This window comes from Notolabrus celidotus, chromosome 17 (genome assembly GCF_009762535.1).
Source record: "Notolabrus celidotus isolate fNotCel1 chromosome 17, fNotCel1.pri, whole genome shotgun sequence".
NCBI lineage: Eukaryota > Metazoa > Chordata > Actinopteri > Labriformes > Labridae > Notolabrus > Notolabrus celidotus.
This window is the reverse complement of record NC_048288.1, coordinates 19,231,174-19,256,786: the sequence shown is the minus strand read 5'-3', so window position 1 is coordinate 19,256,786 and position 25,613 is coordinate 19,231,174. Positions and strand designations below refer to the sequence as shown.

The 25,613-nt window shown below is 39.5% G+C and overlaps 1 protein-coding gene and 1 non-coding gene across 3 annotated transcripts; both read left to right on the top strand.

The window, feature by feature from the left end:
• The first annotated feature begins 8,611 nt into the window (after positions 1–8,611).
• On the top strand, positions 8,612–20,960 carry LOC117828877 (glycine--tRNA ligase). Of its 2 annotated transcripts, XM_034706241.1 has the most exons (17): positions 8,612–8,854; positions 10,389–10,490; positions 13,178–13,280; positions 13,389–13,530; positions 13,851–13,939; positions 14,556–14,632; positions 15,601–15,746; positions 15,829–15,978; positions 16,076–16,238; positions 17,254–17,418; positions 17,499–17,606; positions 17,723–17,868; positions 17,971–18,056; positions 18,168–18,277; positions 18,532–18,625; positions 18,708–18,898; positions 20,472–20,960. In XM_034706241.1, exons 1-17 carry the CDS (start codon positions 8,612–8,614, stop codon positions 20,595–20,597), a joined length of 2,241 nt encoding a protein of 746 aa, XP_034562132.1. In that variant the 3' UTR covers positions 20,598–20,960. The 2 variants fall into 2 exon arrangements, with proteins under 2 accessions (XP_034562132.1, XP_034562133.1); XM_034706242.1 differs by lacking the exons at positions 8,612–8,854; positions 10,389–10,490 and adding an exon at positions 12,769–13,097.
• On the top strand, positions 13,635–13,770 carry LOC117829425. Its single transcript, XR_004634626.1, has one exon. It is a non-coding gene; the product is annotated as a small nucleolar RNA SNORA84 (small nucleolar RNA).
• Positions 20,961–25,613: the final 4,653 nt, after the last annotated feature.

Below are 25,613 nucleotides of genomic sequence, written 5' to 3'. Positions count from 1 at the left end.
ACCAAACTGGAAGAAGTAGGTGCCCTTGGAGGAGATGACTCGTTGCTAATTGGACTGGTCTAAAGGGAGTCTTAAATCTGTGCCTTTTCAGATTGTTCAAATTTACAGGAACCCTAAGTGGCAGGGGCGTCATAGTGAGGGGAAAAGTGGGCCTGACTACCTAGGCCCCAAGTGGGGAGGGGGGGGTTCCATGGGCCTGAAATAAAATAATTTTGTTATAACTGCAATAAGATAACTAAAATTGTCTGAATAAATAAACAAACATTCATTTCCGGCTCCATGAGATGCGTGTCTCATGCCTAAAGTGGGGAATTGTCATTTTTTCATATAGCATCAAGTGTGGCAGAATCTGATTGAAAGTAAACTGTAGGTTTTTAGAGTTTTATTTGACTTCATGAGGTTAGATTATACCAAATAATGCCCCCTTGTTGTTATTCAACAAGCCACTTGGCTTCAAATGATCTTGTTTAAAGAGGTGAACAGTCTGAAGGTTGATATTGTGCAGTTACATTTGGAGAAATTGTAAAAATAATAATATTGATATGTAGCTTAGATTTCAGTCAGTTAACCAGGATAGTTTTAAGCATATATTTTTATTTAATGCAAATAAACCAGTATTATAGCAGCAATGTTATATTTTGTAGGGTTGGCTGTGGTGATGCGGCCCACCGAGATATCTTTTCAGGGGACCCAGAATTCCTTGCGACACCCTCTGCTAAGTGGGCATGCATCTACTACTTTCTTTACCGTTTTCATGGGATATTGAGTAAAATACACAAAATACACATAAAAGAGTAAGCTTAACTTACCTCATCAGTGTGGGCAATGGCAGCATGATATGTCTTGGTCTTGCCTATATCACAGCGGCCAACTTATTTTGTTTTATGGATCGCCAGAAAATAATCTTGCTATTCTGACAAAACAAAGTCAGCTACCTAGACATAATTCGACAAACTTCATAGTTGTTAACCTGGGAAACAGAAAAAATAAGTCACGACCTTGTGACAAGTGTAAATCATTATCACAAGCATATCGGCATTATATCTCAAAATAAGAGGATACATTTGTTGAGATCTTGAGAAAAAAAAGCAGTCATCACTGAAAATCAAGGATGTAAGTCCACTTCGGGCTTCCGTATCATCTAGAATGGGTTTTTTAACTTATATGTCCTCATTTTTTCTAACTATTCCAGGCTACCAGAAAGAGACTCCTGCCAAGAAATACCAAATTCTATTATTTCAACAGTCCTGCCACAAAAACAGTCCACAAGAAGGAAACTAAAACCCCAAATCATGTTAAAAATATGAAGGAAAATACTGTATGTTATCTGTGGTTACTATAGCCTTGACCACTACATAAAGTTCTATGTAATGAATGTTATTGTTTTAAGTATTTCAAATTGTGTTCACAGATTTGTACTTTGAGGACTTTGCCATTGCACATGTTATGCAATCTGACAGGTGTGTCATATCAACATGCTGATTAAACAGCAGAGTTATTGCACAGGTGTGTCCTGGGCTGATCAGAGTAAAAGGCCACTTCAAAATATGCAGATGTATGGTTTGGTGGGAGCATGCAATTGGCATGCCAGCTGCAGAAATATCCATCTGAGCTGATGCCTGTGAATTTAATGTAGATTTCACTACCTTCTTCAGTGTTACGTCAGGCAACTCTGCAAAAACGTTTACATGGCAGCCACTTGGACATCTGTGGCATTGTGCCGCTTTATAAAACTACACATTTCAAAGTGGCCTTTAATTTTAACCTAGCTCAAGACACACCTGTGTAATAATCGTGCTGCTCAATCAGCGTCTTGATTTGCCGCACCTGTCAGGTGGATGGATTATCTTGGCAGTAATGATAAAACAGTCAGTCATTGTATAACCACTGATTAAGCTGAAGCCTATCATTATTAGTCAAGTTGTTGAAAAGGGTGAATTTAATGGAAAGTATCAAAATATTTCTTAAAAGTATGTGTGGTTTAAGCCAATATGGTTCAAATTGACTCCTTCATTTCCCATAATGCATTTTTGTCACTGTGTTTCTTGTTGAATACAATTTTGTTAAAACTACAAAACCAATGTCTTTGTTTAGAAATAAGCACTCCCAAAAATCAAGCTAAGATTGAATTATTGTCTTAGACTTGAGACTTATTTATTATTAATATTATTATTAGTGAACTGTCCTTTTAATTTACTGATCATACCATGTAGCCTGCCATCTCTTGAGCTGATTCCCACCTGTGCACCACACACCTCCACCCTCCACATGCACTGATAAACAAACATTATTCATGCTATTTCAGCCTCACTGGAGCGTAGAATAACAACAGGGAAGATAAAGTGGTTTTCTGGTCCGTTGCCACTGGTGACGTGTCTGAGAGTTCGTCCCTCTTCACCTTCACTGTCACGTTAATGGAGCCGAGACACACACAGCACTGAATGACCCCACCTGAGAGACAGGTGTATAATGGCATATGGACGGGAGGAAAACAGCAGTAAGTGCAGGCTGTCATCTGTTGATTCTGCTCATGATTAGTATGTAATCTCCCAGCTGACATGAGGCTCTCAGTGTGGGTCAGTGCGTCTGTGGTGATAGTTACTATAATGTATGTGTACAAGTGACACCACAACACAGGTCTGTGAGACGCTTGGTTCAATCACAATCTCTTCTCAGCACTTCACGGTGAGTCTCAGGTTACTTTGTGAGTGAAGACTGCATGGCCACTTGAAATCTGATAACACAGAGCCTGTGTGTAACCACAGCTTTGGAGGCTTTACATGGGTAAGATAAATAATTCTTCAAGGGGATGTGGAAGCCCAACAAAGCCTCTTAAAAAAGAAACTGACCTGTGTCTTTGATAACTTTTAACATCTTATGAGTCACACTAATGACATTAAATGTAATCAGATTGAAAAGTCTTTTATGAAATATTATGATTCTTCTTCAAACTGCCCTTATCTCATAATTTATATTTCTGATCTCAAGTGGCTCTTAAAAAGTACATTTTGTATATCTTATTATGAATTTCCATATTACCACTAAAGTGTGCATCTCATAAATTCAACTTTCTATCTCATTATGATGACTTATCTTTTATTATTTTAACTTTTTTTTATCTCATATTCATGTTTTCCCCCTCATAATTATTATTTACCATTAAGGAATTTTTATCCCACAGTTACATTTTTGCCTTACTTCGTGTCTTTATTTGTGCAAGCCATACTTCCACCAAAATAACTAAAAAAATATTTTTTTCATCTGAATAAAGAGTTTGTCATCAAGCTGTTAGAGAATGGGGCTGTAGAAACCTTAATATAAGATTTTAGCAGAGCATTTAGTCACAATAACTTTATATGTTTCCCTTTTGAGTTGTTAGAAAGAAACCAGGGCAAAAAGAAGAGTATATATCTGAGTTACAATCATCATGTGGCAAGAAATAGGACTCTTAATATATGCTAATAATAATAATGCATTTTATTTAAAGGTGCTTTTCTCAGCACTTAAGGTATGGAAGCCCATTTCCGCCATTTAGAAAAAAAAATTCCAGGAAAAGTAAAAAAAAAAAAAATTGTTAAGTCATAATTAGTATCTCATTACTATGACTAAGTATCTCATTATTATGACTTATCTCATAATTATGACTTAACTTTTTTTTTTTTTTTTACTTTTCCCAAAACATTTTTTAAAACTTTTGAATTTTTTAATGCGCTTCCATCCTCAAAGTCACCGTACAGGGCAGAGTCCGAAAAAAAGAACAGTCTAAAAATTATGCAGATAAAATCAACAAGGCATGATACAGTGTAATTAATACTTACAAATAAAATTAACAGGATAAGATAAAGTGCAGTGAAGAGGTGTAATCAGAGTGAATAGGATAGTTTAAAAAGATGCTTCATGCCTGCTAGCTATATCAGCAACTTTCCAACAAGCTAGTTTACGGTTTGTTTTCACTACTCCCTGGTGGCTTAACATCAATCATATGGTTAAAAGGGGGGGAAGTATTTATTGGAGATTTATATCTGAAAATGGAATTTTTCTAGCAAACCAAAATGTTCTTTGTAGATTATTATTAATTTGATAATCAATGGGAAAATGGTAAACATTATAGTTATAAGTTATAAAAAGTCTAGACAGCAAGATTTATTTGAAAGGCACCCTACGTTGACCATAATTTGAATGAACTCAGTTTATCTTGTTTGTGTAATCTTTTTTATGCAAATGGTCTGACACTTTGGTTATAAAGCTTAAGTGGTTGCTTGAGTGTCTATGTATGTCTGAGCACAGCATGAGGTTTTTGTGGATGACAGTAATTTGTTTGAAAATCACAGCTGCAGGACACTTCCTCACACTCTTGTTGAAGAGACTCGGAGTGTCAAAGGCTCAAGCAGGATGTACTTATGATAACCCAACACTAGCTTAAGACATGAACACTGGAGGTTTCATGCATTGATCATTGACACCCAACAATGTTGACCTCTGACACTTGAACCAAGAAGCATTGGCCCTTAAAGCTACAAACTCTGGATCAATTTGAATAATTAAAACAAATGTGGTTTTGATATTATCTTTAATAAAACACAAATGATCTTTTCTACAGCCTTCAAATACATCTGGTGCTGTCAGACTGCAGGTCCCTTGAATGTTTTATGAACGTGGGCGTATTTCACAGAGGAATTGGAATCGCAGTAATCCCCTCTCTCTCTCTCTCTCTCTCTCTCTCTCTCTCTCTCTCTCTCTCTCTCTCTCTCACTCTCTCTCTCTCTGGGCCTCTTTCCTTGATGTTTCCTCGAGAGGTTCAGCCCTCGAGGTAAACAATGACTGGTGAGGGTTGTACAAGGACACGGTGCAGTACAGAAATGCAGAAATGAAAGATGTTGAGCAATAGATTTGTTTTAGTCTTCTGAGCATTCAAAATGCTCATCCTGAAAGCAAGATGTGTTTTCAAATTCTACATATTATTTCCTCCTTGTTCCAAAATAAGGAAATGCAACATTACTATACAATTTCGGTTCCTTTAAGCTCAGTTTCAAAATACCCTGCTTCATATTAAACCAAAACAATCAAAGATTATCTAGTGAAAAAAATGCTGATTTTCCTACCTGAGAAGGATGATATTTTGGTGCAAATACAACTCATATTAACAGAATCCAAATATTCATATTGTGTCTTTCTCAGCTAAAACAGCATCAGATTACTTTCTACAATTTTCTTGAAAAATTAAAGTATGATACCACCAGAATGCACTTAGTGTAAACTGAAAAATGAGACTTTATATTAAGACATTTGTTGTTTCTGTGACAACATAAGAAAACAAATCATACACTTGCCTGCAGTGCCACCTTGTGGACTAGATCTGAACTGGCTGTGTGTATGTATTTGTATAAGGCCACATTGAGAGAGATTGTGTAACAGAGGTCCATGGTGTTTTAATCAACAGTTAACCATGACCCCATTTCATTATCACAAGCAAATATAATTGAATACATGCTTCCAATAATTAATTCTATATGCATTGGTTTTTTTTACAGGCAGTTTGTGTTTGACATCAAGAGTGGAGAAATATGATCGCTAGTTTCTTTCTATGCTAATAAGAGTACTGACTTTCTCCTCTTTTCACATACTATATATCCATTTGACTGCTCCAATTCTTAAGAAACACACAGTATGGAAAAATATAACGTTTGCAATATTTCCATAATATCGGCTGACTACTTTCATATTTCATGTTACTCTGCAGGAACAATCTTAGGGAGACCAGGGCATCAGCAAGAGGAGACTGTTCAACTAAACTTAGGAAGACTGCATTTGGACAATCTGCATTTTCAGTAAGAGCAGCAGGAAAATGGAACTCAATTCCTACCCACATTAGAGACTGTACGAGCCTCAGTGTTTTCAAAAGTAAACTGAAATTATGGCTCAAGGAAAAACAATCATGTGATCACTGAGTTAATCCTCTTAATGCATCAAACTAGAGACAATGAAATGTAATTTTAAATGTGTTGTTATTAGTGATGGACTGTGTTGAGTAGCCTTGGTATTGTTTTAAATGCTAGTATGTCTTTATCATTTTTATTGAACATTATTTTACATCTTCCTGCCCAGGGACCACAGATGAAAAATAGTGTATAGCTAACTCTGGCTTGAGTTTTTGTTTTGCATGGCCCCTGTCAAATAAACTATATATATCTTTGCAAAGCCAAAAGTACTAGAAAGAAGAGAGATCAGAAAATGTGCATTCGTACGTTGATTTTTTATATTTTCAACATGTCATGGCAGAGGTAAACTGCAGATAGTGGCTAAAGTGAATGATGGCTCAGTTCCATGTAGCTGCTTTTGTGTAAGCATCCTGATAAAGTGCATTTTGGCTCCGATCATACTGTAATGGTGTACAGGAACACTTAAAAAGAGAAGAGTCATAAAAACTGCACTTCTTCTGTAATAACACGCCTGCCGGGGGGAAAGCAGATAGTAGTTGTTAAATTTATCGCAGAGCGTGTACAGATCAAGTCAACAATCCATTATGACACTCTAAGCTCAAGGATGTGAGCATTCAAACAGGATCCAAAACAAATCTAACAATAGTTTTAAGGACTAACAACTGGGGGAAAAGTCCTTGAGAAAGCTGCCATCAATCAAATGTCAGGAAATCCTTCTTTCAGTGAGGGTTGTTAAAATGATTAAAGTCACGAAGGCCACATCTTGTCGTTCCTCTCCAAAATCAGGACAGGTTTTTAATAAGACTGAGATGATGAGATTTCAGCCTTGGGGATAAGTGAGTGTCTGGGAGTTATCTGGTGGGCGGAATGATCGACTCCCTGTCTTTAAAAATTCTGGTAAAGGAGAGGGACAGAGGAGATATCACAGGATGGTTTATGTGAAGTCCGTATCATGAAGTGTTCCCTTCATTACCAACATCACAAGACTCTGGACAAACATTTATCAAAAGAAATAATGCTCCTCATCTTTCATCTAGGCTTGAAGAAGCTGCTTGAGAGGAATTGTTTCACAGTTGACCCATGGGAAGAAGTTTAACTACAATGGAGGGCTTCAACTTGTGAAAAATATGTAAGAAAAAAATCTGATCAATGCCAAGTGACAATTGCTGATTAAGATGTTATCAACTCATATTAATGAAATATTGCAATAGAGAAGTGTGAGTTGTTCCCAACAAAACTCCAGAAAACTTTTAAAATTAGTCACATAACTGTGACAAGGCAACAAGCTTAGATACTGCTCAGTATGACAAAAAGGTTTTGTGTCATGCTCCTTAAGTTTTTATCCGAGTATAATGACTGTGAAATTGGAATTGAATTGTGCTTTCAGTAAGATGGTGGTTTACATATAATGAGAAAGTCCAGGGACTGTTCCATGAAAATAAATAGAGAAAGGTCAGTTTCTGCTTCAAGTTTTTGAATGGGACTTTTTGGAGGGAGAGGACTCGTTTCATTTAACATTTAGAATGGGACTTTGTTGGGATTGCATTTTGTTAATTTTTGAATAGGTTGGGTCGGGGGATGAGTAATATTTAACTCAACATTCATGTTTTTTTTCTTCAATGAAAGAATAAAATATTTAACACTTGATAAAGTTCTACTTACAAATAAATCTGTTTTAATTGTATCATTTTGGATGGATGTCTGCTTATAACAAAACAAATAATGTGCTTGGATATGATACCTTTCCATTAAAATACCCTCAATTCCCAGTTCATTCCCATACATTCCCATGTAAAGTTTCTAATTTGGAATATTTTAGAAATTTCCCAGCTTAACTTTCCATGGAAATTTATAGGAAACTTTCCACCCCTTTGGAACCCTTGTCAGAAAATGTGTTTTTGTAGGCCTACATATAAACTAAATATGACCTGTTTATCACATTTAGTATTCCACCTCATTTCCGCTTCACTTCCATAAGCAATAATTATTTGTATCTTGTTTAATGGAGTCCACATGTAATACGTCAGATATGAGATGTCATAATAATCACTGGTGGAATGAAGAATGATACGTATCGTTTGAAATGTTCTCCCTGTTTCCCACTCTGCCCAAACATACAAACATTCACAGTCCAACCTGAGAAAGCGTGCTGAGCTTCATAACATTTGTTTCATTCCAGATGAACATTTCAAACTAAGGTGTCTGTGCTTGGAGTAACTTAGTTTCTGTTTTAATTCCATGGTATAGTTTTTAGAGATTTCAAGTAATAGTTTCTAGATAAACATAATGTAACAGAATGTACTCCTATGTCTTGACTGCACTTATGTATTGTGAAAATACAATGTTTTAAGATTTTTTAAGAAGTACTTTGAATACTTAAGTATTTTTAAAAGCAAGTACTTCAGTACTTTAACTCAAGGAATAATCTGACAGAGCAACTTTCACTTTTGACCTGGAGTATCTATACTTTGACTTAAGTATGAAGACGTGTACTTTGTCCACCACTGATAATAATAAAATAAATAATAATATATATTTTTAATTGTGTTTGATGAATCTGCCGATATGTCACCACCACATGCCTGTCGTGTCGAAAGTGCGTATCCGGAGCGTAAGTCTCATTTACTTACTCCCAGAGATTTCATCATTCTCTCCTCTCATTACGGCGGTCCATGCTTCGCAGCGCAACATCAGCACTGCTGAGGACCAGCACTGAGCTCTCCACCCTCTGTCCGGTGTCCACGGTCCGGTTTGTTCGGCTTCGTTCCCCGGCCCGACACAGACCGTTTTCAACGTCGGTCTGCTTGTGTAAGAAACAGAAGAAGAGCCTGAGGCTGCAGCTGGCGGAAGGACAAACCATGGACGGCAACATTGAAGAGATCCTCGCCCCTTTGAGGCTTGCCGTCAAAGAACAGGTAACGTTTCTTATCTCTAAATATCAGCTGATAAGAACTGAGTGTGTTTGGTTTCGATCAGATATCAGATTATTGCCTTAGAGTCAGTCACAGCCGGTGTGATAGCTTGTGAGGCTAACCGGCTTCTCTCAAAGCTGTCAATGAATGAGGGCAGCCATTGTAGCTGCTAACGCTAGCTGTTAGTCATGTCTGCGCCCTTTGCCACGTTTCAGTCTGCTGCTGCTGCAGAGATCTGTTAGCAGGGTGGGGTTAGGACAGGAGTGTCAAACTCAGTTCAGGGGCCACATAAAGCCCAATTTGATCTCAAGTGGGCCGGACCAGTAAAATCACAACATAATAACCTATAAATAACAAAAACTCTAAATGTTTCCCTTTGTTTTAGTGCAAAAAAAGTACAAGCAGATTCTGAAAATATTCACATTTAATGAACTATCTTTCTACAAAAACAGCTGTTGTATTTTCCTCCATGATGAGTCTCATAGTGGGGCCATGATATGATATTCTTTAAGCCCTGAAACCTGCTGCCAGCACACCAAACACACAGGTTACCCATTCACCTGACACAGGGTGTAATGTTTTTTGTTTTTGGTTGTAAGTTTGTTTCTGAATGAAACGTTTGAAGATTGCTTTGTTATAAAATAACATAACTACTTGCACAGTGTTGCCTATACGGTATAAGTTATGTTAAAGGGTAGGCAGGATAAGCCTTGGCTTCAGCATACACCTTTTTTGGTCAGCATTTGATTGGCTAAAATATGTGTGGATGTGTATGCATGTTTATATGTATGCATGAATGTACTATGTGTATGTATGCATGTATATATCAATATGTGTGTTTATGTGTATGCTGGACTCTATATATTTTCTTGATGAATCCCTCAGTTTTGTTTTTTGCTTTTATTTGTAATTTTCACATGGCTCCTATGTTGTGGAGGGACGTGTTGGTTGTTGATGCAGACCAAAATCAATCAATCAATCAATCAATCAATCAAACAATCAAACAAACAGCAAAAGAACAGATAGATTAAAATAATGAAGAACGTAAACTTGACCATTATGGACCCCCCAGCGCCAGCAGGAACAGTTTGCTTGCTGGACAGTGTTGTATGCAGGGGTCCAAAAAGTCTATAAATTTCCTCCGGATTATGCAAACTGTATTTTTTTTCCTCACTTTGAGAAAAAACAGTCCTGCAGCGCTGTTCAGGTGCCCTCTGTCAGCCATTTGAATGTAGGACAAATTTTAAATAGTAGTTACTTTTATTGAAAAATTGCAGTCAATGTCTTCTCTGTAATTTTTTTCACTTTGCAAAGTCATCCCGAGGGCCAAATTGGAACCTCTGGCGGACCTGTTTTGGCCCACGGTCTGTATGTTTGACACCTCTGGGTTAGGAGGAGAGGCCAAGTTGATGGTTCTGCCAAGTATTAAACTGTCTGTCTATAGTTTGAACATGTTTAAGCTTGAGTAAAAATGTAGTTGTAACCGGCTCATGGGGTTTTATGTGTGTCAGTCTGAAAAAGCCTCTCTGTTGTTTAGGGGGACCTGGTGCGTCAGCTGAAACAGGATGGAGCTCCTGATGTGGATGTCACGAAAGCTGTGGCTGAGCTGAAGGCGAGGAAGAGAACTCTGGAGTCCAAGGTGGGTGCAACGCTGAATCCTTAAATGTAAAACTGAGAGTTTGATGAAACATACACCTACACTCTGATTATATTGTATTTTAATAACTGTACAGCACTTTGGTCAACTGAGGTTGTTTTAAATGTCCTTTATAAATAAACAAAGCTTGACTCTGTGCCAAGTTTTTGAAGAAATGAAAACACAATTTAGGAGGAAGTGGAAGAACTTAGTCACAACCAAATTAAAGCTGCTGTTGGTAGGAATGGTGTAAAAAAGGTTTCTTTTTTCCTGCTGGGTTTGGAGAAAAGGTCATAATACCCATCGGTACTCATCGTTAAGTGAAGTAATTTGAGACTATTGTGAAATCTCTGCATTTTCCAATGCCTTTGTATCAAGCAATGTTATTACTCCCTTCGTTCCCGTTATGACGGACCAATCATAGCTAATCTCCAATCCTCTGTCCTGATTGGTTAAGGGGCCCCACTATGTCCTCCGATTGGTTATGAGTCCGGCAGTATCATGACTGCACACGCCGATCACTGCTGCCTGAGCTCATACCACACATCATGCAAACATGCATATACACAGTGCACTTAATACCACATACATTCACAAACACACACACTCTAACTCTTTTTATTTCACTACTTCAGTTTATTTTATTTTCCTCCTTCTTTTTTTTATTTCCTTTTATTTCCTTTATCTTTATTTATTTACCTCTTTATTTCTCTACTTCCTTATTTCTTTATGTATTTATTTTGGTGCCTTGGTCCAGTATCCTGTAACCTCTTGAGTCCTTTGCCTCCCTCCTCCTCCTTCCACCAGAGATCAACAATGGACAGAAAAGGGTTACAACACCCTGAGCTGTCCCACCAGGCTCAAGAATCACCTTAACCTTAGCCTGAACATGCCTATCTGTGTTGGGGGTCTAAGAGGAAATCTGGTTGGGAAGGATAGTGTTGAATTTGAAGTCTCTCTCTCTGAACAGATGTTTACTCTGTGACTACCAACAGCAGCTTTAAATAACCAGACTGTGCTCAAATTATCAATGCCCTTAATTACATATTTAAGGAGCATATCTACACGTTGTTAACTAATAATCCTCAGTTATGCTGAGAGGTGACAGACTGAGGGGAGGGAGGTGACTGGAGATGCAGGTGTTTGATGTTTGATTGTGGCAGATTTAAATATAAGATAAGTTTGATGTAGAAGCTTCACTTTGAATGTAAAGCCCAACTTTTAATGGAATTTAGAGACTGAGAGTAAAATGCTTATTGTCATTATGATGCTGAATATTATATTTACATTTTAAGTTCCAATTAAGAGACATTTTCTGCATAGATCATAGGAAGACGCAATAATTAACTTTATGAAGGAGTATGGAACTATATTTTAATCCGTCAACATTAACAAATTCAAGTATGGACCACCATCTGCTCTGTTGTGCCACGCTCAGTGCTCAGAGTGTTCGTGATCTCACCGGCCGAATCCTTTTCAAGTTCTACTTTTTCTAAATCACACCAGAGCACTTTTTGGCACTAAGTCTTAAGTAAAAGAGTATTCATAGTGATGCATATCATATAACATTTGCATATACTAAGATGCCTCTGATAGGCCCAGATGTGCTGATTTATAATGTCTCACAAATTCAATCTGCAATATGAAACCACAAAATAATCTCAGCTTTATTTAAAACTGCTTTAACAAACAAACAATTCTTTACATTTAGTAAGAGTAAGAGTCTTTCACGTCTTCAAGTTTGCAATGAACTCTGGGTAAGATCCACAAAAATGCAGAGACTCGCAGATAGTGTGTACAGTTGTAATTTGGTGTCTCCATCAGGGAGCTCCTACATCCGATAAATGGACAGGGGGACAGCATTAAGTACTCACACATGTATCAGGAACATGCCTCTGAGTGAGTGCGTGTGTGCAGAGGTTGGGGCCCAGCTAATCTCACCCTGTATAAGACAGACTCCAGCCTTGTGTTTGAGTCCCAGTTATTAATGACGTAGAGGTCCCTGAGCTGCTCTTTCTGTTATGAAAAAGCTGTGCAGCTGTTGCATACAGCCTCCAGATCAATGATTTACACCCTCATCATCCACATTCATTCTGTTCATCACACACTTCTCTATCTTAGACTCAATGTTGTCAATGTACAGAGGTAGTCTGAGACCTCCAGGGCTCCTAACGAGCCCATCATTGAGAGCACCTGCCCTAATTGCACCCAGCTTGAGCTCATCAACCTGGCTCTTCAGTTGGGTGTGTGCAACAGAGAAGACAACACCTTCAGTGGTTTTCTCTGGGTTTTGTTAGAGGAGTGTGTTGTGAGAGAGAGTGTGTATGTTTGTGGATGTATTGTGGAGGGAATGAGTGTGGTAAAGGGATAATTAAAAAGAGGATTGATCTCTCAGGAGTTTTTTTCAGATAACAGTTGGTTTAGGACTTTTCCTTAGTTTGTCTACTCTTTGTAGTAGAATTAGTGGGTGGCTGTGGAGCTTTACACTTCCACTCCACCTTTTAGACCCCAAAGGCCTTACATTTGTTTGTATTTGAGGGTTTTAAGTTTCTTTTTGTTAGTGTCCCTGTCCATGACCTCTGACCTTCATGTCATGCAGCTTGCAGACACGTAACACTCACTTTTTATCTCTGCACCATTTTTGCATTCATAAGAGGGGAAAAAGGTTGCTAATGTAAATGCTGTTTCAGGAGCTGTCCTTACAACCCAAAGATGACATCGTCGACAGAACCAAGATGGAGGATACCCTCAAGAGGCGATTCTTTTACGACCAGGCCTTCGCCATCTATGGAGGTGATACTTTCACACCGTATGTTAGGAGAGTGGAAGTTTCACCTGGTGTGAAATGCACCCTACACATGGTCTTTAAGCATTCTGTTACAATACAGTAATCCTCCCCAGGTGTGAGCGGCCTGTACGACTTCGGCCCTGTGGGCTGTGCTCTGAAGAACAACATCCTGCAGACGTGGAGGCAGCACTTCATCCAGGAGGAGCAGATCCTTGAGATCGACTGCACCATGCTGACCCCGGAGCCTGTCCTCAAGTTGGTGCTCCCTTTACGCTTCATCGTTCGTGTGTGTGGAGTGACTTTTGGTCCATGTTTATGTTTGTCATTCATGTTGATTTTTGAAAGCTGCTGCAGAGAGTGCCTGGTGGTTCCCAGAGTCAGCTCCTAAGTGCTGAACTGTGGGTTTATTGTAAACAGGCACACATTAATTCTGCGATTCTATGCATGGAAGCTGCCATCATAGCAGCCTTCCATAGCCCGGTTGCAGATACAATGTTTGGATTGATTGATACACTAATTGAATTCTTTGAAAGGCCTTGATCCATCACATGCATTGTTTGTTTTCTTTCCTGTAGGACATCAGGGCACGTGGACAAGTTCGCTGACTACATGGTGAAAGATGTCAAGAATGGCGAATGCTTCAGGGCGGACCATCTCCTCAAAGGTACGACTTTTATTCATCTGCTCGAGCACACAGAGATCTGGCATTCTCTACAGCTTGAAGGTTACTTATCCTAAAAGAGGTCTTTGTGAGGTTTGTCCCCTGCATTTTTAATGAGACTTAGCAGAGTGGAGGATTGGACGTGATCCAGACTTGTGTCGTCAGAAGCTGTTGCTGGTTTTTCCAGACTCTTTAGTATCGCTGTAGGATCTGAGGGAGGATAGAAGTGATGAGACCAGCTGAAATCACACACGGCTTTCTAAGAACAACACACAGCGAGGATCACAGCTTCTGGAGCTGTGCCCAAAAGCTGAGGGGAAGGATGAGAAATAATCAGAAATGTCAGTTCTTGGAAGAGTCGTGCGAAAAGGAAATTACATCATGACACTTGAAATTTATCATGCAAGAAAAAAAGTGTTATATGATATATCTTTTGACATCTCTAACCCACTGTGTATCATCCTGCTGATTAACTTCCAGACATTATTGACCCTTAATATTGATCAAAGTCAATTTAAAATTGTGGCACAAGGTTTTCTTAAGTGTGTGTTCATCCCTGCTCAGTCTGTCAGTTTCATTTTTTATGACAGCAGTATTTTCCTCTCTTTTCGTCCTGCAGCTCATCTCCAGAAGATGATGTCCGATAAGAAATGTGCAGCAGAGAAGAAGGCAGAGATGGAGGAGGTCGTCACTCAGGTCAGTGTTAGCAAAATGACCCAACACTCAGATTCAGACAACTTTCTTGATCCTAAGAAGGGCAATTCATGTATAGCTTACCATACAACAACCATACAACATTTAACATCTACAACCAGTGGCATAGAATTGCGTATGGACCATAGGGACGTGTCCCTACCAATCTCAAATGATGGCTGAAATGTCCCCACCAATGTTAAGGTTGAAGGGGGGGAAAAATGCGCTTCATGCGACACATAAAGGGTTAAATCCTTTCCTACATGCTACAAGTCACAAGTCAAGCACCGGGTCTGTACATGGGACCAGAGGGTCTGTGGAGGGCAGCAATAAGTTAATGTACTAAATAAATAACAGTAAGATAAGACAATGATTAAAAGACATTATTTCAAGTTATTTAAAATGACTATAAAGTCTGCCCTCTGAGTTTAGAAGCCTGGTAGCAGACGGGATAAAATATTTTGAATACTGATTAGTTCTCCTCATGGGTTTTATAAAAACAGCGAGCTGAAGGCATCAGTACAAACTCGGAGCAAAGGACATGTAATGGCTGGCCGATAATGTTTTTCGCTTTCTTCAGCACCTGGTTCTCCCAGAGGGAACACAAGTCTCTCTGTTTAATTCCTGTAATCTTGGAGCAAACTTTTATAATGCTCTGCAGGCTGTTCTTCTTTTTGATGGGTAAGCCCTCGAACCAGCAGATAAAAGAAAAGGTTAAAAGGCTTTCAATAAAAGTTACTTAAAATCCTCGTACTGACATTAAAAGAGTTCAGCTTCCTCAGCAGGTAAATCCTTTGCTGGCATCTTTTGACAATAGACTCTCATCAAACTTCAATTTGGAATCAAACACAGTTCCCAGATATTTGTACGACTCGACAGCCTGCACATCTTCCCCATGAATGACAGTAACTCCTGAAGTGTGATGTGGAAAAGGGTTTTGAATGATTAAGGGTGCCTTTCTTTCTCCTCAGATGGACAACTACACCCAGCAGGAGCTGACCGATCTGTTTGTGAAATACAACGTCAAGTCTCCCATCACAGGAAATGACCTCACAGCTCCCATCTTATTCAACCTCATGTTCCAGACGTCCATCGGACCAGGAGGAAACATGACAGGGTAAAATGTTGTGTAGTGTTGAAGATATCTGTTCATTACTATTGTTTAACTTTTGACTGACTCATCAAACTTAATTCTGCAGCTATCTGAGGCCTGAAACCGCTCAGGGAATCTTCCTCAACTTCAAACGTTTATTGGAGTTCAATCAGGGAAAACTTCCCTTCGCTGCTGCTCAAATAGGAAACTCCTTCAGGAACGAGATCTCTCCTCGCTCTGGACTCATCCGTGTCAGGTAACAGATCCACCATGACACGTTTTTACAAGTTTTTCTGAGACATTTCTATTCTAAGGCTACTTATGACTAAACTCGGGTTCACATTTTCACGCAGAGAGTTCACCATGGCTGAGATCGAGCACTTTGTGGATCCGAATGAGAAGGTTCACCCCAAATTCTCCAACGTAGCAGACCTCAACATCATATTGTACTCATCAAAGGCTCAGACCAGCGGTCAGTCTGCTCAGGTTATGAGGCTGGGAGACGCTGTGGAGCAGGTAGGAATCTATCCAATAATTTAAAGATAGCTATTTGTACTTTCAGAGGATAATTAAACAGAAAAAATGCAAAAAAATATGTTTAGAGAAAGTAACTGGCAGGGTTCCCGCACATTCTGGAAAACCAGGTAATCCTTGAAAGCACTTAACCAGTTTTCCAGTACTGGAAAACACCTGAAAAATGGGAGAAAAAGTAAAATGTCCTGGAAAATTATTCCAACATGAGTGCGTGCAACCTGACACGATTTAAAAAAACACATCCCCATTCATTGAAAGCTGAGTGCACGCTGTCCTGGAAAAGCAAGCGACACAGACCGGTCAGGCTGAGCAAGTTTTTCCACATCTTTTGTCCCTCACTTGGTCATAATCATGCATTCACAGAAAACGAGGCTATATTGTTTCTGTTTTATGGTTAATTAACCTTGTGGAGTGCTCTTTTGATTCAAAGAGTCTTATATTTAAGTTAAAGAGTGACCAGCGGAGTCAGGCAGAGAGCTTGGGGGTCTGTGCCTCACAACTTTTCCTGCAGGCTGAGAGCTCAATTACCGTACTGTAGTTAGTAGGAGAACAAACTCCTTTTATAGTGAAAACAAACGGAACAAAAAGAGCAACACAGCTGCACAGAAACTGCACGTTGTAGACATTGCTGATCACAATAGACATCGCCATGCAGGAAGACAGTTTAAACTTTTTTAAACCGCTGAGAGAGTTCAAAACTTCACTGGAAATGTCCTGGAAAATGATCTCTGGAAAAGAGTGGGAACCCTGAACTGGGCTCTCGAGTGATTTCTAATTAAGTTCACCCGGTAAATTAATATATTTAAAAAACATTCATTATGTTTTTGAGACCAGAACATATACAAAAAATTCTCATAATTTTGCAAATACTTAAATCTAAGAAATATGATCTTATATCATACTGCTGCTCAGCTTTATGAAAATAATTTCAGCTGATTTTACCAGAGATAATGTCTTTGCCTTCTGAAGTTGATTCTAACTTCCTGTCTCCTATTAGGGAGTGATCAACAACTCCGTCCTGGGATATTTCGTCGGGAGGATCTACCTCTACCTTACTAAAGTTGGTGTCGCCAAAGACAAGCTGCGTTTCCGACAGCACATGGACAATGAGATGGCTCACTACGCCTGTGACTGCTGGGACGCTGAAACCAAAACCTCTTATGTATGATCTCTTCCAGAGTTTCCTTTTTGTCTCATCGAGTCCACTTACTTCGGACCAGAATAACTGTTTGTCTCTTGTAGGGCTGGATTGAGATCGTGGGCTGTGCTGACCGATCCTGCTTCGATCTGAAATGTCACGCACGAGCGACAAAGGTCCCTCTGGTGGCTGAGAAGCCTCTTAAAGAACCCATATCCTTACACCGCCGCTACACTTTCAACTAAGAAAATCTTGATTCAAGATCTAATCATCAGCTGTGATGTTTTGTTTTGTTGGTCTTCGTGTCTTCACCTTAACTTCTCCACACAAAGTTGTAAGCGTCGTCCAATTTGAGCCCAACAAAGGAGCCATCGGCAAGGCGTACAAGAAGGATGCAAAGATAGCCATGGAGTATCTGTCTGTGTGTGACGAATGCTTCATCACAGAGCAGGAGCAGCTGCTCAATGAGACCGGGTGAGTGTCGTTAACAGTCAGCGTGCAGATATTCGGGTCTGATTTAAGGTTGTTATCTTGTCACTTGCAGCGTAATCATTGTGTTATTCTTCTGCTCCACAGAGAGTTCACCATTGAGACAGAAGGCAAAACGTTCAAGCTCACAAAGGACATGGTGGCAGTGAAGCGATTCCAGAAAACTCTCCATGGTGAGATTCACTCATGACTGAATGTTTCTCTCGGTTGTGAAATGTTTGTATCCTGGGATGTTTGGAGAATAGACCTCTGTAACACACCCCTTCTGTCTTCGTCGTCAACAGTGGAGGAAGTTGTTCCAAATGTAATTGAGCCGTCGTTTGGCATCGGTAGGATCATGTACTCCATCTTTGAGCACACGTTCCAGGTCAGAGAGGGTGATGAACAAAGAACGGTAAGCTTGTGTATGGATCAATGATGAGTGCCCTTTAGGTTGGCTGATTTTATAGAATATTTCAGACATTGCATGGCAGTGTGTCTTTTATAACGAAGCTGCTTCTTTCAGTCATCAGTGCAACAAGAAAAGTCTATTTTAGTCTCAAAGTAAATAAATGTGATCACTCATTGTTTGAATAAATTGAATCACCCAGGTTTGAATTTGATGTTGTTTGATGTTTTTGTTATTGATTTCCTCTTCCCTCTCTGCAGTATTTCAGCTTCCCTGCGACTGTAGCTCCCTACAAATGCTCCGTCCTGCCTTTGAGTCAAAACCAGGAATTTGTGCCTTTCGTGAAGGAATTATGTAAGTTCCCTGTCTGTGGGGAGGGAAAATCTGTGTGCACAGCTGCTGGGTTTGTTAACTTTTTTTTCCTTTCTCTTTGTAGCTGAGGCGATGACCAGAAATGGTGTGTCTCACAAAGTGGACGACTCTTCAGGATCAATTGGTCGGCGCTACGCCAGGACGGACGAGATCGGAGTGGCCTTTGGAATCACCATCGACTTCGACACAGTGAACAAAACGCCTCACACAGCCACGCTGAGAGACCGCGACTCCATGAGGCAGATCAGGGCTGAGGTAAGCCACATGCTTCTATTTATAGAATAGAAGCAGTATATGAACATCAGAGATCTTCCTTTATGTATCCTGCAAGTCAGAACACTTCCTGTTCTTTAAAGCCCTGTTTCCACCAAGTGGTTCAGTTCGGTTTGTCTCGGTACGGCACACTTTTTGTGGCGTTTCCATTGACTAAAACCAGGAGAGGTTCCCAAATTACCGAGCCATACTGGCCCACTTTTTGGTACCCTTCTGTTGGGGTGCCAGACATACCGATCCAACCCCAGAAGGTGGAGCTAGAAACACTGTAGTCCGTTGATTGGTCGAAAGAATTGTCACTTTCCATGCGACAGCAGTAATAAAGAACAAATAACCCAACCATGTTTAAATCTCCAGTGGACTTCGGCAGGGGTACACTGTGTCGTGCTGCCATGACGTCACGTTATTACGTAGCTGATGCGGCTATCGGCATCCGGCTTACACTCTGCCCACCAAGCAGGGCATGGTTGGCTGTGGAAACGCAAACAGGATCAGGCGTTAATGATCCGACCCGTACCAAACTGTAATGATCCATACCGGACCGCTTGGTGGAAACGAGCCACAATGCTTTTCTAACCCTCAATAAATCTGTTTTTACAACCTAAACTAACCCTGTATTACATCTTAATGATCCCTTTTATAACAACCATAACTACACTTTTAATACATTCATACAAACCTTTTGTTAAATGCCTAACTAGCCCTGTGTTGTACCCTTAACTAACCATTTATAACACCCTTAATTACAAAATTACCTAACCCTTAATTTTACCTTAACTAAACTTTAATTACACCCGTAACTAACCCTTAACTTAACCCTGAAATAACCTTTAATTTCACCATTTAATGTCCCTTTTAACACCCTTAACTAACCATTTATTACACCCTTAACTTACCCTTGACCAACCCTTCATACATCCTTAACATATGCTTTATTACCGCCCTAAACTTTCCCTCCAAAACACCTTTTAACTTAACCTTTTATTACACACTTAATCAACCTTTTACTACACTACTTTATTTTCCCTTAACTAACCCTTAATAAACCCTTTTATAACATCCTTTTTCTTACCCATTACAACACCCTTAACGAACCAATTTATAGAACCTGTTATGACTTCTTTAACAAACTTTTAATTACACCCTTTACTAACCCTAAATGTTCCAAATGTGTCTTCAAAAAGTTTAGATGAATGTGTCCTATTTTTATGTCCCCTAATTGTGGCACTTAGGGCTGTTGAACTTAAAAATGTCCATCTTTCTTTGTGGATCCAAAGAAAAATCAAAGACCTGTAGTCCAGGATGAAATGTTGAGTTAGTGTATCGCATACAAAACCCCCAAGACGATCACAAAGGCGTATTGAATGTCGAAATTGTTTTGTCACATGGTCTATTTGCAAACCCTCCAAAGGAAGACCTTAACAGAGCAGATAAATGTGTCATTGCTTTACAAGACACTGTAAAAACACTGCTTATTTAACACAGCCCTATCTCAGCTGTAGCTGAAAACGCAGTGGAACACACTGAAGTCAACGTTTTTCCTCTTTACCTTCAGGTCAGCGAGCTGCCTGAGATCATCCGGGACTTGGCCAACGGCACATTGAGCTGGGCAGAGGTGGAGAGCAAGTACCCCATCTTTGAAGGACAGGAGACCAGCAAGAAGGACACAGTTGAAGAGTGAAACTCACTTCATGAAAAACCCACAGACTTGTTACGTATGCATCACCAGGAAGAAAATTGAAACTGTATTGTGATAAGCTACAGTGGTGCACCCAGCCCTTTGTGTTCTGCACCGCTGCCATCACTAAAATGTCATGTGTTCATCATATCTAACAGCTGTGGAAAGCTTGCACAGGACTGCTGTTTCTTTGAAGAGCAACTTTTCATCCATCATGACCATATGGAAATGTTTTAAAAGGGAGAAATGTAATCAGGTTGTTGTCGTCAGTGGAACGTGGCCTTGGCCATTCCTGTTTTCAGTCAGATTGGATTAAAATGTTAAACAGTTTCAATAAAAACAACCAGCACTTACTGGACACGGGCACTCGACTGTTACGTTTCTATGGAATCTTAAAAGATAATAAATGACCTACAAATGCTTATGTCAGGTGGTCTCACTCACAGTGATCACTTTGTAGTGGGAGCATCACATCAAAAACAGACGGTAGATAAAAGATTGACCTGACCGACTCCCATTGAGCTCATGTTAAGAAATGAACAGCAAAATTAAAAGGGGCATGTGCTTTGAAACAACTACACCTTTACCAATGATGAGAGGTCTTCTAATGCCATGTTCATGTTATTTTAATTGAGGAAAATAAATGAAAAAATCAAGTGACTTGTATTTTCCCTTTTGTTTACTCAAGTCATAAAAACTGCAGGGAGTTGTATTGCTATATAAAACCAAATTTCACTTTCAGACTTTCATTATCCTAAAATATCCCTTCACCTTTTTAAACTATCTCCCCAGGCTCCTATTCATATATCATTTTAGAATTTTAAATGCCTGGAAAAAATGTCTAGCACGATAATTCTCAGCATGACTTCATGTAATAGAAGCTGTTTATCAGTGAGTATATAGTTTGAACACTAGATGGTGCTGTATTGTCCATCATAGCTGGGAGGATCTCCAGGAAATCCCTTGAACTGTTGAGAAAATTACTCAAGCTCCACATACTTCCCCAATGATGGTGTAGTCTAATTCATTAGAATGGGTATACTCTGATATTCAACCTCCCAGCTGCGCACACACCTATGGTACACACCATAGACTGTATTAATATTTATGGATGGGTACATCTTCCATGTACACGTACACCCCATAAGCACCACCACCCTCAATAACACTCTGAAAGACTTATTACCAGTATGTAGCAAACAAATGGAGACAAATCTTCCACTCTTTCAATAGCTCTAATTATCATATGACAATTATCAATATCAAACATATCATATGGCAATTTAATTTAGAAAATGCCTGGAATTAATGACAGTGGATCACAATATTCCATTCCGTTAATTACTGGGCACACACACACACACACACACACACACACACACACACACACACACACACACACACACACACACACACACACACACACACACACACACACACACACAGAGTAATTGCGGTATCTCCTCCCTTCTCCCACATTCATTTCTCAACCAGAGTAAATGGTGATGTCAGTGCGTTCTAGATACAATTGAATAAACTACTATTATAGCAACTCACATTTAACTTCTAAGCGTCTTCTACTCACCAAGTATGATACTGGCATCAGTATCAATATCAGCTAAAGTTACGATAACATCTGAATCATCAATTAGCTGTCACTCTGTCTGAAGTATCAGTAAAGTAACATTTAGCTAGCTTCCATCTTCCAGTTCCATTTCAAACTTCTAAATCAAGAATCCAACTACAGCATCCAATCAACAAATCCCTCCTCAAGGTCCAGCCTCCAACTTCCAAATCAAGCTTCCAACTTCCAAAGGCCATCTTTTGATTTCTACTTCAAACTTTCAAGAATAGAATCCAACTCTAGCATTCAACTTCCAAATCCAGCCTCTTGGTCTAGCATCCAACTTCCAAATCCAGCCTCTTGGTCTAGCATCCAACTTCCAAAACCAGCCTCCAGGTCAAGCTTCCAACCACCCTACCCAGCCTCTTGGTCCAACATCCAACTTCCAAAGACAGCCTCTAGGACCAGCATCCAACTTCCAAATCCAGCCACTAGGTCCAGCATCCCACTTCAAAATCCAGCCTCTAGGTACACCATCCAAATTCCAAATCCAGCATCCAACTTCCAAATCCAGCATCCAGGTCCAGCATCCAACTTCCAAATCCAGCCTCCAGGTCCAGCATCCAAATTCCAAATCCAGCCTCTTGGTCAAGCTTCCAACCACCCTATCCAGCCTCTAGGTCCAACTTCCAAATCCAGCCTCCAGGTCCAGCTTCTAACACCCCTATCCAGCCTCTAGGTCTAACATCCAACTTCCAAATCCAGCCTCTTGGTCCAACATCCAACTTCCAAATCTAGCCTCTGGGTCCAACTTCCAAATCCAGCCTCCAGGTCCAGTTTCCAACACCTGTATCCAGCCTCTAGGTCCAGCATCCAACCACCCTATCCAGCCTCTAGGTCCAGCATCCAACTTCCAAATCCAGCCTCTAGGTCCAGCTTCCAACTTCCAAGGCCATCTTTGAAATTCCACTTCTGAGTCAAGATTACAACTTTTTCTTCCATATTAACTGATAATACTTCTGTGTATGGGACAATATGTCTATTAGCTTTTAATTATCTTGAATACTTCTGTCATTTTAGAAAATATCTTGTACGCATTGTAATATCAGGCCCCTCATTAAATTCTAATAGCACTACATACATATATATTTATATATAGAGAGTCACAATCACATGGGGAAAAGGCTTTGCTTTGGGGAGAACACGTGTGTTCACTTAAGCTCTGTTAAAGCTGTCCAGAACAATTTCACAGGGTTATCTTTGTCCTCAAGGGTACATGGAAGAAAACAATGCCAGGCCAAAAAGGAGGAGTGTGGGGTTACAATATGATGAAACCCTTTGTGCCCGTATCAAGGCCTTTGCTTTAACAGCAGCTGTGACTGTGGTCAAGTACACCCTAACATCTGTTGTTATATTCTTATCCTGCAGGAATCAGAAACACATAAGGTCCAGTGTAGAAAGATTATTCTTTAAAGAAGTCATGTTGGTTTATAATAGCAGTCACATCTTTTGAGTGTGACAGTGTGAGATGGTAAGTGTGAGGGTGTTAGTCTCAGTCTGACATTAGGTGCCACTCTGTCTTTACCTCAGTGTGCCAAAACATTTGTAGTGTCTCTTTGAACGTCATGAGCTTAGCTCTAAGCTCAAGGACAAAGGGAAGGAAACAATGAGCTTTTAACACTTCTCAGTCCACTGAGGTTTGTTACAAGAAGAAGGTCAGCTTCATTAATGACCTGAACAATAGATACAGGAGAGCAAACACAGACATACAACCCTAATTCTATAAGAGTTTGGACGCTGTGTGCAATGTTCACAAAAACAGGATCTGATGATTTCACCTCCTCTTTTAACAACACTCTGTAAAAGTTTGGGAACCCAAGGGACCAGTTTCTGGGCTTTGGAAAGTGACATTTTGTCCCATTGTTGTCTGATATAGGATTTCAGCTGCTATAGTTTGGGGTCTCCTTTGTCTTGTATTTGTGTCATGATGCACCAAATTTTTTAAAAGCTTAACTTTGTAGTGTTTTATGGTCCCTGTCCAACAGTTGATATATTGTCTTTGATCAATTTTCTTTCAATAATTTTTCAAACCATCAAATTCTGTTTTCATCAACACTTCACACAGCATCCTAACTCATTCATCCCAGCATCTTCATGTGTGGTGACCACTAGATAGATAGATAGATAGATAGATAGATAGATAGATAGATAGATAGATAGATAGGGATGGATGAAGAGATATATGTATATATATATATATATATATATATATATATATATATATATATATATATATATATAGAGAGAGAGAGAGAGAGAGAGAGAGAGAGAGAGAGAGAGAGAGAGAGAGAGAGAGAGGGATGGATGGATGGATGGATTGGATGGATGGATGGATGGGTGGATGGATGGATGATGGATGGATGGATGGATGGATAGATAGATAGATAGATAGATAGATAGATAGATAGATAGATAGATAGATAGATAGATAGATAGATAGATAGATAGATAGATAGATAGATAGATAGATAGATAGATAGATAGGGATGGATGGATATGGATGGATGAAGAGATAGATAGATAGATAGATAGATAGATAGATAGAGAGAGAGAGAGAGAGAGAGAGAGAGAGAGAGAGAGAGAGAGAGAGAGAGAGAGAGAGAGGGAGGGAGGGATGGATGGATGGATGGATGGATGGATGGATGGATGGATGGATGGATTGATGGATAGATAGATAGATGTGTTCCAGCAGCTTACAACACGGGACAGGAGAATACAACAATGTTCATACATAGTTTAAAAAACAAAACAAATTGAAATAAGATAAAATAAAATTATAATAATAGTAATAATGATAAGGTGAATATAGAATAAAATAAAATAAAACAAAACATAGTAAATATAAGAGATATAGACACTATGTACACGTCTACACTTCTATCTTCTAAATCAATAGTAATGTGTGTTATTGCACCAGGTTTTTATGAGCATAGATAGGTCACAACATCTTTAAAAGAAATTATCTGATGTACTTATTGTTCAATGTCTGTTAATGTCCTTGTCTCACACTGACAGCACAGATGCAGAAAATGAACTTAAAGAAACAATATATTTTATTAATGATGTCTTTGTGTATAGTTTGCTATTATTGAATCTTAGAGACCACACAGTCCCGTAATGGGCTTAAGAAGCTACTGTTTCTAAATTTGAATGACCCACCCCGCTCTAAGTGCGAAATTGAGCAACATGTTGCATGTCTGAAGGCTAATGACACTCCATCAGTGACTGACGGACAGAAGACAGCTGGGAATGAGAGTCTCAGCGTGTCCTCTATGTGATGACAAATGTGAGTTTGGTCCAGACCGCCAGCTGTCCGTCCTACAAGGTTGAGGTGAAACTGAAGTGTGAAGTTGTTAAAGTCAAAGGGCTCCTGTTCCCCTTCGAAGAGGTCTTAA

Bases quoted from the DNA above. Each gene is read 5' to 3' on its own strand.
- LOC117828877 (XM_034706241.1), top strand. From the start codon at position 8,612: ATGCTTCGCAGCGCAACATCAGCACTGCTGAGGACCAGCACTGAGCTC. The intron at 13,940-14,555 runs GTACGACTTTTA...TTCGTCCTGCAG, and splicing joins GGCGGACCATCTCCTCAAAG to CTCATCTCCAGAAGATGATG. The intron at 17,869-17,970 runs GTGAGTGTCGTT...TCTGCTCCACAG, and splicing joins CAGCTGCTCAATGAGACCGG to AGAGTTCACCATTGAGACAG.